At 41.7% G+C, this 12,344-nt stretch overlaps 1 protein-coding gene across 9 annotated transcripts in view; it reads left to right on the top strand.

Moving 5' to 3' along the window:
* The window catches only part of Glmn (glomulin, FKBP associated protein), a 28,148-nt gene that overhangs the window by 8,853 nt on the left and 6,951 nt on the right, over window positions 1-12,344 (top strand). For all 9 annotated transcript variants that reach the window (XM_034508583.2, XM_076937791.1, XM_034508582.2 and 6 more), the window contains exons 7-12: window positions 1,189-1,291; window positions 3,184-3,371; window positions 10,627-10,680; window positions 11,130-11,160; window positions 11,454-11,543; window positions 12,295-12,336. In XM_034508583.2, the coding sequence (XP_034364474.1) occupies window positions 1,189-1,291; window positions 3,184-3,371; window positions 10,627-10,680; window positions 11,130-11,160; window positions 11,454-11,543; window positions 12,295-12,336 (508 nt within the window). The remainder of the gene's footprint in view (window positions 1-1,188; window positions 1,292-3,183; window positions 3,372-10,626; window positions 10,681-11,129; window positions 11,161-11,453; window positions 11,544-12,294; window positions 12,337-12,344) is intronic.

The raw sequence follows: 12,344 nt of genomic DNA on the forward strand, positions 1-12,344 counted from the left end.
CACTCTCTCTCACACTGTGCATGGGTTGTGACTAAACATCCACCACTGCTCAGTATGGCTGCCAAGCCCTTAACATATGGATGGTCCAAACTAAGATGTGCTATCAGTGTGAAACAGCCTCCAGACTTGAAAAGGGGACACTTTTAAAAGGAGGAACGTGAGCTGGATATGGTGGTGCTCACCTGTCATTCCACCCCTTAGGGGGTGAGGCAGGAGGATTATAAAATCAAAACTAGAGCTTGGATTATAGAGTAAATTGTCCCAAAAAACCAAACCAACATAAAACCTCCAAAACAACACACACACACACACCATAAAAAAAAAAGAAAAGAGTAAAGTTCCTGAATAATCTTTGTATAATTGTGACCTTTCAAAGTATTTCAGCTATGTTGGGACAATTGAGGTCAATTACTGATTTCTCCTATTTCTCACAACTTTTTTCATGTGACTACTAAGAAATCTTAAATTCTAAATTATATATGGAATTTGTGTTAGATTTCTCTTGGACAGTACTGATTTTTTTTTTTTAATTTGGGAGATTAATTCTACTGTTTTTCTATTTTGCTGGGTTAAGGCATTTAAACTTATTTTTAAGAATGAAAAAGCTGTTTTAAAAAAAAAAACCATTTTAAAGAGCCAGAAAAGACTTAGTTATAGAATAAAGTTAGTTTTTTTTTTTTTTTTTTAAATAACTATGAAAAAAAAATTACTGTATTGTCATCCTGCGTTTTCCTTGGGCCAGTGGTGCGACCTCCTGGACTAGCACTGGTCCTCAGGAGACTCAGCATCAGTTATAACAGTCTAGAAATTGGATTAAATCTGAGCTATGCAGTCCAGCAAGGCATTCTTGTGTTTTCCCATCACTGTTACGAGTGAGAAAGGATTCATCTTCTGTTACAGACTCTGAAATACCAGGTGATTTGTAATAACAGTATATTTATTGGCTTGCAGTTCTAGGCTGAGGCTCAGGTTCGCTGAGTTCATGTTTTCAGAACAGCTTCTTCTTTCCCACGAGGGGGAGCCCACCTTTCAAAGGTCCCACTTGTCAATACCATTACAGGGGCAAATTTCAGCCAGAGTTTCGGGAATGAACAACCCATGCGGGCTCATGAAAAGCCAGATAGGAAGAGCTAGATGTGTCATGCCTTGGAGTGTTGACTGCAGAGTTGCCTGTTTCTTATGCCGTAGCTGTTTCAAAAGCTTGAAATGCCCTTTGCTGACAGCACAATTCCTCGAACAGTCTGAAGAAGTTGAAAATGACCCTTTTCGGTGTTTTGCATCTGAAATAATAGTAAGTACAGCCAATCTAATCTACTATATAATACTTGTAATTTTAAATTTATCCTGCTATATTGTTAAACTGATAGTTTATTGATAGGGCAGTGTGTAGTTTTTTAGAACACAGATAAACAACAGGATGGAAATTAAATAGCAATAATATTATCCAAAGTCTTCCAAATGTTTCTATTTATATGCTAATAAACAAAAAATGTATACGTGCATATAAGGTCTTGAAAATGTGTATTTTTTCTCTTAATACTCTAATACAAATCATTGGTATTAATTTAATATTTTTAGAGAGAGAGAGAGAAAGAGAGAGAGTGTGTGTGAGTGTTGTGTGTATGTGTTTATGTGTATTTGGCCTGAATGTATCTGTACCACATGCATGTAGTACCCTTGGAAACCAGAAGAGAACATCAGATCTTATTTGTGGATGCTGGGAACTGAACTTCAGTCCTCTAGAAGAGCAGCCAGCCACCATCTGAAGCATTTTAAAGTGCAGCACTGAGTGCATTTCCACTGCTGTGCAGTCACTAGTGCTGCATCTCAAGAGCTTGTCTTTCCACGTGAATTCTCTACCTGCTAAGCATTCCCCTCCTGTCATCGCCACACACACACACACTGTCCTGTCACTGCCTGGCTAAGCACTACTCCCAATCCCACCCTCCCCCGCCCATCCTGTCAGTGCCTGGCAGCTGTCACACTGTATCGGGAAAGCACTTATAGTTTTCATGATGAAATGGTTTCTCTTTTTTTATTTTGGTATTTTGGAGACAAGGTCTTTCTACATAGTTCTGGCTATCCTGGAAGTCTCTTCAGTCCAGGCTGTCCTTGAACTCGCAGAGATCCGCTTGTGTCTATCTCCCAAAATTGTGGGATTAAAGGTGTGCCCGGCTTTGTGTTTTAAAGTTACTACTCACTTTACTTTATCATAGTGAGTTTGTGTACCACGTGTGCATTGGCCAAGGAGGCCAGAAGTGGGTATTGGATCCCTTGGAACTGGAGTTGTAGATGGTTGTGAGCTGCTGGGAACCAAACCTGGGTCTCCTGTAAGAGCAGCAAGTGCTCTTAACTGCTAAGTCATCTCTCCAGCCCCTGAAATGATCGCTTTAGCTTACTCTAAAGCCCTCCCTCCAGCAGTCAGGTGATTTGGCTATCAACAAAATTCATGTATATATGTACCTTTAACTATGATTTTGAGTGAGATCATGTCTCTAAATAAATAAATAAAGCAAAGCAAAGCAAAAACTCTGCCTGAATAGGTAAGGCCCATCCAGGGTAATCTTTTGAATAACTCAAAATCAATTGATTCAAGACCTGCATTATACCAGCAGACTTCCTCACTGTCTTTAGTCAGTGTTCTGTTGCTGTGAGGAGACACTGTGACCACGGCAACTCTTAGGAAAGAAAACACTGAGTTGGGGCTTGCTTACAGTTTCAGAAGTCTGGTTCATTATTTCCATGGTGGAGAGCATGGCAGCATGCAGCCAGACATGGTGCTGGAGAAACAGCTGAGAGTTTTCTATCCAGACCCACAGATAGCAGGGAGAGAGTCTGGGCCTGGTGTGGGCTTTGAAACCTCAGACAGAGCCCACTCCCATGACACACTTTCTCCAGTAAGACCACACCTATGTTAACAAGGTCAAACCTGATTCTTGCAAGTAGTGCCCTCCTTGATGATCAAGCAGTCACGTGTGTGACCCCAGGGGCCTTCTCATTCAGAGCACTGCATTCCCCTTTGCCATTTAAGAGGATCTAACAAGGGAGGGACATTGAAAACTAGTACCTCAAATTGTGTATAACCTCAGAGAGAAGGGATCTGGACAGAGTGTGGCTATGGAATAGATGGGTGGTAAGTAGTTTATATGCCAACAGCTTCCTTTTTAAAAACCCATTTCACAGGGATTTTTATCAAAAATTGGACACCCTGTCCCCAAAATTATTCTTAATCATGGAAGGAAAAAAAGGACTTGGGATTACCTTGAATTTGAAGAAGAAGAAGACAAACAACTGGCAGACTCTGTGGCTTCTCTGACATATCTAGTATTTGTTCAGGGCATCGGTATTGATCAGCTTCCCATGGTGTTAAGGTAAGAGTCAATCTCAAACTCTTTATTTACTTAATATCCAGTACATGTATATTAATGTACATATATATAATGTACACTGAAAGATGGCAGATTAGAGATGCCTAGAATTTTTCGGAATCTCTACCAGTGTAAGAAAAGACATCAGGTCTGTGGCTTCAGGTGGGGTGTGTGAAGGCACGGAGTAGAACAGCACTGTAGAGACCAGATGAGGTCTAGGCATGTTGAATATCAGGCTTGTTAAGGAAACAGCACAGTCTAACGCTGAGTGTGGCGGGAAGTAGTTGAGAGAGAGAGAGAGAATCTGCCCCCATGCAGCTGCAAGAGGAAGAAAGAACATTGATGAGCCCCACAGGCACAGAGTATGACATTCTGCGTAACACATTAAGCTTAGAGGTCTGTGATCTACACAGTCAACAGAGCTGAGACGTGGGCCTGATACTTACAGAGATGGGGGCCTCATACTTCCTAGCTTGTTCACTAATCCTATAGGGAGGCCCTGAGAGATCTCGTTGGCAAACTTTTCAGCTGATGTAAGTAGAAGCCCTGAATTACTAAACCTCTAAGCTCTAAAAGCTTACCCTCTGCTGACTAAAGGAACAACCACCCGGAGAATCCCTGTGGGCACAGGAGAGAGACATTAAGACAAAATGATTTTGACTGGAACCCAAATCAGGAGACATAAGGTTGACTTATTAGGAAGTTCAGGCTCCATTGCAGAGGGAAGTGGAGGAGACGTAGAGCTGGGAACTGCATCTTTACCTCTCAGGAGTAAAACTGGCTCTGAGTGAACAATGCCTTAGCTGCTGCTTGGGTATTTTCCCAGGGCCACACGCACACCTTTGGTATGAAAGAGCATCTAAAAAGTGGTTCCTAGTGTCAGCTGCAGGAGAAAATGGAAGGATGTTAAACTTGCCAGGTTGCTGGGCCAACCCATGAGAACGATGACAAGCATGTAGGCCAGCATCAGTGATGGCAGCATGCCTGCCTGCAGTGCAGTGGACACAGCACGCTGAGCAGACATTTCAAGGAACCAGGTCTGAGGAAAATCGTCAGCAGGATGGGAAGGCGGTCTCTCATTTGATCATGTGGTTCTGTCTTTGGCTAAATTACACTAATGAGCTAGCGACCCTTTACAAATCATCACATTTGCCCAATTAATGTTGGAGCAACATAGAGAAAAATAGATTATTAAGCAAGCCAGCTGATAGAAAGGGAAGAAAAACCTTAAAATAAATTTAAAAGGCATGAGCCATGTACACTGCCATCCTGTGGGTACTTCTGCCCTTCCTGTCCTTCTGTCCCTCCCCTTCATGCTCTCGTCTTTTTACCACTTTGTTTTACTTCTAACTTTACTAGCTTTGTAATTCCAATTTATCCCATACACATCCTGGCTTTTTTCTATCCTTTTTGTGAGTATAGTTGTTGTTTTTATTTTTTTCTTTTGTAATTAAGTGTTTGTGGGTTTTTGTTGTCACTGTGGCCTGTCCCCCATTGCCATGGCTCTAGAGGACCTGGGAAAATGGAGCCAATGAACAAGGCAGGCTAAAGTCTCACACGAAGGCCAGCTTCAGTCAGCCCCAGACAGTTTATACTCCGAGGTCACTGGGTAGAGTTCGTGTGAGCTTAAGCTGTACACAATCATAAGGACGAGTCACATGTGGCAAAGAAAGAACAGTTTAGTAACACCAGCAAGCAGTACTGAGTAACCTGAAGTCAACTCACGCCTGTCCCCTACTCCTGGGAGGAGCATGAATATCACATTCCAAGAACAATACCATGTTTGGAAAAACATGTCACAACTCTTGTCTTGTTTTCTTTGAGTATTCTCACAAGAACTCAGATTTTTCTCACAACTCCATTCCTGGACCATGTTTCAACACTCCATGTACTAGTGGGAACTGAGATTTGGGAGAAAGCTGGCTCATTGTGAAGGCCCACAGAGCTTATCTCTCTTCACTAGCCAGTTCCAAATATAAGGAAGGGAGTGCCAGACAATTTAAACCTGGTTTTTAGAGAGGATTTCTAAAATCTATAGAAGAAAGGTACATCTAAGCAAGGAGGCACTTAGAATGGGCATTCAAAAAACTGTCCATATGAAAATTTAGCTAAAATGTCAAATGTACAGAAAAAAAATATAGAAAGTTATAAGGATGGAGTACCAAGCTACTTCCAAAGGCAGACTCATCAGAAATTCATCAAACCCCAGCAAAAGGGAACAGACAAGACCATGTCACGATACACTTCTAGCTGGAAAGAAATAGCTTCCAAAACTGTTGCCATATCCAGCAAGATTTAGGTAGAAACAAGGCCTTCCGAGATCAGCACAAGGCTGTTAAGCCTACACTAAAGAAGGTAGGTTAGCAATCCTGCACACAGAGACGGTGAACCACAACCGCACTGGGAAGAGTAGGTCACAGGAAACCAGATGACCAATAAGAGTTATTAAACCTCCAAAACAAGGTGAATAAGTTAAAAAAGTTAATCAGGAAAACAACAGGAATTAGCCATGTTCTCTCACTGATAACCCTCAATGTGAACTCTTAACTGTCTAATGGGATTATCAGGTCAGCTGATGGGGTTAAAATGATACCCAACTAACTTCTATCATTTTAAAACATTTTAAATTGCATATATGTGTGGGTATGTTGATGTAAGTGCAGATGCCCAATGAGGCTAGAGTTATTAGACCCCCCCTAGAGGTGGTTGTGTGCCATCCAGTTTGGGTCCTGGGACCCAACTCAGCCCTCTACAAGAGCAATGTATTCTCTTTAACAGCTGAGTCATCTTTTCAGTCCCAAACTATTTTTTATCTTTAAGAAACACTCAGCACGTGGAGGCTTTGAGTTCAAGGCCAGCCATAGTGAGTTCTAGCCTAGCCAGGGCTACATACACTGTGATACCCTGTGATACCCTGTCTCAAAGAAATATAGACAGACAGACAAACGGGGCGTGGGGAGAAGAATCCTACAGAGACCTACAGTATGGGAAATACTGTAAGCAAAGGTAAGTCCAGATTCAACATGGGAGATATTTCAGCCTCCAGTCTCATCAGTAGATTGGTCACTCAGAAAAGAACTAGGAGAGAAACTTAGTGACATTACATCATAGATCAAAGCTTAACAGATGTCTACAGAATATTTCACTCAACACCTTCAGAATATACATTCTTAACAGCTGTGAAATTTTCTCTAAAAAGAACTCCCATTCTAAGCCATTAAACATGTCTAAACAAAATTTTTAAAAAGAATGTCTTATTAGGTCATAATGTGTTAAAATTAGAAATCAATGGCAGAGTAAACTATAGAAGAAAGGCAGACACCTAGAGACTGAGACAACCCACTTGTGGCCAATCAGTGTGTCATTGAGGAAATGGGGTATCTTAAAATTTCTTTAGAATCAACTGAAAAAAAAAATCACCTACTGTAAACTTCAGGATATAACAAAGGCAGTTCTGAGAGGGAATTTGTAGCTATGAGGGCCTCACTTAAAAATAATAAGGGGCTAGAGAGCTAGCTTAGTGTCAGGAGAGCTTGCAGCTCTTTCAGAGAACCAATGGTTCTGCCCTGCACCCATATGAGGTCACTCCCAACTGCTTTTTAAGTCCAGCTACTGGGGATCTTATGACCTCTTCTGGTCTCATTGGGCGCCCACACACGTGCACATACACATAAATCTTTTTTAATATGTGTGTAGGGAATCTCAGATAAATAACTCGATGTATTTAAAAGTCTTAGCAAGCCGGGCAGTGGTGGCACACGCCTTTAATCCCAGCACTTGGGAGGCAGAGGCAGGCGGATTTCTGAGTTCGAGGCTAGCCTGGTCTACAGAGTGAGTTCCAAGACAGCCAAGGCTACACAGAGAAACCCTGTCTCGAAAAAGCAAGAAAAAAAAAAGTCTTAGCAAAAAGAACTAGCTCAAAAAAATTAAATAAGAGGAAGTAAAATTCAGTGTGGAGGGCTGGAGAGATGGCTCAGTGGTTAAGAGCACTGTCTGCTCTTCAATAGGTCCTGAGTTCAATTCCCAACAACCACATGGTGGCTCACAGCCATCTGTAATGAGATCTGGTGCCCTCTTCTGGCCTGCAGGCGCACATGGAGGCAGAAAGCTGTACGCTGTATACATAATAATTAATATTTTTTAAAAAAAGATCAGTGTGGAAAGAAATGACATGGTGTCTAAAAGAGCAATGCAAAAGGTCAAAGGAGCAGAGCCGGTTCTTCTATAAGGCAAATGAGTTGACATGTATCCAAACTAACCATGAGAAGATGATGGAATTTTGTTAGATACAAAGTGGTAATATAACCACTAAAATCCAGAGAATTACTATGAATTACTTTGAAAACTTAACTTCTAGTAAATTGGAAAATCTAGTAGTCAGTACATTTCCAGACATCTGTGACCTAACACAGTTGAACTGAGATGATACTAAGAACCTAAACATCAATAATGAAACGTCTCCCAACAGTGAAAAGCTCAGGACTGTACAGACCCACTCCTGAATTCTACCAGATGCTTAAACAGTAACTAATAGTTATCATTCTTAAGCTCCCCCTAAGTATAAAGGGAAGGAATGCTTCTAAGTTCATCCTTCCAAGATAATATGTTTCCCAAGCCAGGTAAGAACACAGTAGAAATAACTGGCTGGGTGTGGTGGTACATACTTATAATCTCAGAATTTGGGAATTTGGGCGGCTGAGGCATGAGGAAGACGAATTATAAGCAGCCTGGGCTGCACAGTGAATTCTAAGAAGTCTAAGCTAAATACCAAAATCATGATTAAAAACAAAACAAAAAAACCCAAACAAAAATCCCCAGACAAGCAAGAGATGAGCATAAAGATGGCTGCGTTAATAAAGCACTTGTCAGGAAGGCCTGACCAACTCGGAATGGCTCCCAGGCCCCCAAGTGGAAGAGAAGTGACTCCCAGAAGTTCTCTGGCTTCTCCATCAGCGCCATTGTATCATATCAGTGCCCATGTCAGGCATGCACACAAGTGATACACTATTCAAACCCCAAAAGACAACAATGAAATAAACAACAAAAGAAAACAGCTCAATCTCCTTGCTTAGCTTAGTTGTAGAAATACTCAACAAAATGCTTCTAAGGCAAATTCTTCAGTATAATAATAAAATCATATATCACAGTCAATTTGGTCTCAATTCAGATATAAAAAGTGGTCCAGCAAACGTCAGTAAACCTAACACAGAGCATACATGCATCGACTCAAGGACAAATATCATGTGGTTGTTGCATGTGATTGTTAGATGCAGGAAATCTTTGACAAAATTCAGTATCCCTTTATGGTAAAAGCCCCAAAGAAACTTAAATAGAAGACTCATACATTTCTGATACAGGCTGTATGTGGAAGGCCTAGAACCAACATACTACTTCAAGTGATAAAAACTGAATACATTGCTTTTAAAACCAGTAGGTCTGCCATACCAGATCGAACTCTGTTAAAGTGCAGAAACATATTACCCTAGTTTTAGAGGTGGGGGGTATGTGATTAAGTTATCAGAAGGCTGCTTGCTCGTTAGGGCTGGTGTTGTAGTTTACTTTCTGCTGCTATGATAAATACCATGAACAAAAGCAATTTGAGGAAGAAAGGGTTTATTTGGATTACATTTCCCATCACAATCCATCTTTGAAGGAAAGTCAGGACAGGCGCACGAGGAAGGAGCTTGAAGCAGGAACCCTGCTTACTTAAGGCTTACTGTCAGGCTTGCTCACTAGCTCATGCTCAGCTCGCTCTTTAACAGCCCAGACCCATGTACCTAGGGAATGGTGCTACCTACAGTGGGCTGGGCCCTCTCCATATCAATCAAGACAGTCTCTCACAGCCATAGACACAGGTCAGTCTGACCAAGGTAACTCTTCACTTGAAATTCCCTGAATGAGTCTAAGTTGTGTCAAGTTGACAGTGAAAACTAGGCAGCACAGCTAAGAAGAATCTCCATGCTTCTCTGGCATTTGGATCTTTGATGGTCTTTGCTTTCATATTCTTTGTGGTACTGTGTTCTGCCTCTGCCTGAGGTACTTTGGTGCCACAGGCATACCAGCTTGGAGAAGGCTGGGCATAGTCAAGACTGGGCGAAGTCTAGAAAGTAGAGACCACAACCTGTGTTTCCCCTTGGGGCATCAGATGTTGCTTCATGCCTCACCAGAACAGGAAAGTGGGGTCTGGGATAAATGTTGTAGTTCCAGGTCTCCTCTCTGGGTACCCAGATACCTCTAGTGTACTGCCTGGAAGTCAGGCACTTGGGTCCGTCTGAGATCCACATTTCCCCTCAGGGTGTGTACATGCCAGGCTGGAAGGGGAAAGCAGAGTCTGAGGTGAGCAGGAACTGATCCATTTGGGAGCAAGTGCCAGAGGGGTGGGAGAAAAGCCTCCTGAAGTCGTAGGTGTGGCTCTTTTAGGCAAAGGCCTTCCACATGTTCAGTGAAGCAGCTCTCTGACACAATCCCTGCTTAATTCTATTGCTTTATTGGAGGGAGAATGTGAATGCATACACTTTATTCAGGTGAACCAGGATTATATACCTCTTGGGGGAAGGGTGTGATGATATTCAGGAAGGGAGGGTCACTGGCTGAAGGCTAAGGCTATCTAGATACCTCATCAGGGTGTTGCTGTTATATGCTCCAGAGCAGGTACAGAAACAGGCAGGGAACAGCTCCACTCCTACCCTTCTCAAATCTCCGCGATTCCCTGGGGTTTGAGCTTACTCAGCCTCACCAGTGCTTATGCTCGTCTGATAGCACAGCCCACTTGCCCTGCTTTCTAAAAGATTTATTTAGTTATGTTTATTTGTGTGCCTGCAGAAATCTGAAGTGGGCATTTGATTCCATGGGGCAGGATTACACATAGTTTTGGGCCACCTGACATCTGTGCTGGGAACTGAAGTTCTCTGCAAAAGCAGTATGAGCTCCTAACCACTGAGCCATCTCTCCAGCCCCAGAATTTCCTATTTAATAGGCATGAGGTACTGGATTAGGGTTGATTCCCAAAGACCTCACTTTATTTTAACTCTATAAAACCCTTAAGTCCAATATTCTGAGTTCAGGAGGCTATGACTCCAACATATGTTTTTTTGAGGAGAACACAATTCATGTAGTATGTATATGTGTGAGATATTTTGGGCTATAATTGGAGATCAGTGTTAAGAGCATATGTGAGGAGGCCCTGGGTTTGCTCAGTGGTTGAGGAGAGGAAATTGCTGTTTCCAAACATCTTTTTAAAATTATTTCCTATTTTTAGCCCATCATACCTTTTGCAGTTGAACATGGAGCACATTGAAGTGTTTCTGCAAAGGTAAGATCATTTAGATGAAATCTCGGGATTAAATTGTAATTGTAACATTCAACAGTCATTGGGAGGAGAGTGGGGATAGAGGAGGATCAGGGTTCAGCCGCACCCTGGGCAACATCAAGTGCTGAGTCAGGGGTGTACTACATGAGACCCTTTGGCAAGCAGCAACAACAAAAAAGAATTTTGACTGATTCTTCAAAAGTTCTCAACATTCATATCATTTAATTAATTTTGAGAAAGTCTTGGGACGAGCCCTAGTTAGTGTCTAGTGCTAGATCCTCTTGCTTCAGCCTGTCAAGTGCTAGTGTTACAGGTGTGTACCAGTCAATCCAGATAATGATGTAGCTTTAAAAGACCTTATATTTCAATTTTTCATTTGTTCATCCTAAAGTAAGGAATCATTCTAAGTAAATTATGAAACAATAGTGATAACTTTTCATGTTTTCTTTCAGAACAGAACAGTCTATTTACTCCAAAGGATTGGTAAGGTTTGTTTACTATCATTGTACATTTGCATGTGTGTGTCTGGGGAGAGTGCGTGCATGCACACGTGTGTACACTTGTAGAGGCCAGAGAACAACCTGCAGAACCAGTTTTCTCCATGGTGTGGGTTCTGGCGTCTCAGGTCCTCAGGCTTGGGGTGAGCCGCTTTCTCTACTGAGCCATCTCACCAGCCTGTTTGCTAGTATTATAAATTATAAAAATAACAAATGTAACTATCAACTGCACCTTATGTGCATGTATGTACATGTATGTTCATGTATGTTCATCTGCAGGAACTTCTGGAGACTAGCTTATTAAGATTAGAAGACAACAGCCTCTGTTATCAGTACTTAGAAATCAAGAGTTTTCTTGCTGTGCCTCAGGTAAGCAGAATATGTATTCAGATATTGCAACAGCTTCTTGTCTATTCTGAACTCTGCTAAGGTGATGTGTGCTGCAGCTTCTTTCCTTCTCTTCTCCACCTCTGTAAGTGCTACTGTGACTTCCAGCTGAACCTGCAACTCAGTTTTTATGCAGATGGAAACGGTCTGCTTTCTGTGCTGCCATGACAAAAACCAGACTACTTGCTATGTAGCTAGTAAGACAATGGAACTGAAGTTTAAATTCTATTTTGATTAATTTCCCCAACTCCTACAATTAATATGTATTTAAATAGCTATTTGCAACCATCCTGGTTGATGGCATGAAGGAGGGTCCTTGAGAGCAAAACCAGTTGACCTTCTGACTAACTAACGCTCTCAGTCATATCCACTCACGCTATTAAAGGCCTGAAGCTCTTTGTTCGCTATGGAGGTCCTTAGCTTAGTAGGAAGGTGTGACTTTTGCTGCCACATTAAGCTTGATTATATTTAATTAATGCATTATATTTCTGCATATTTGATTTGATTTTCTTGCTCTTCTACAAATAATTGAAAATTCCCATTCACTTTACAATCACACTTACTTATATCTCAGGTTGTGCTGTGTATAAAGCTAACTGTAGTCAGTTTGCCCTGTACTAGTGACGGGCAGAGAAGCAGGTCTCCTTAGGCCGCTAGCACCTCCTGGTAATTGAACTTTGCAGACAGAATCTATTTACATCTGGATTTAAAATGTTTTTTTCTTTATTTCTAGGGCTTAGTCAAAGTTATGACACTTTGCCCCATTGAGACATTGGTATGTAT

Source organism: Arvicanthis niloticus, chromosome 7, assembly GCF_011762505.2.
Source record: "Arvicanthis niloticus isolate mArvNil1 chromosome 7, mArvNil1.pat.X, whole genome shotgun sequence".
Taxonomy (NCBI): Eukaryota; Metazoa; Chordata; class Mammalia; order Rodentia; family Muridae; genus Arvicanthis; species Arvicanthis niloticus.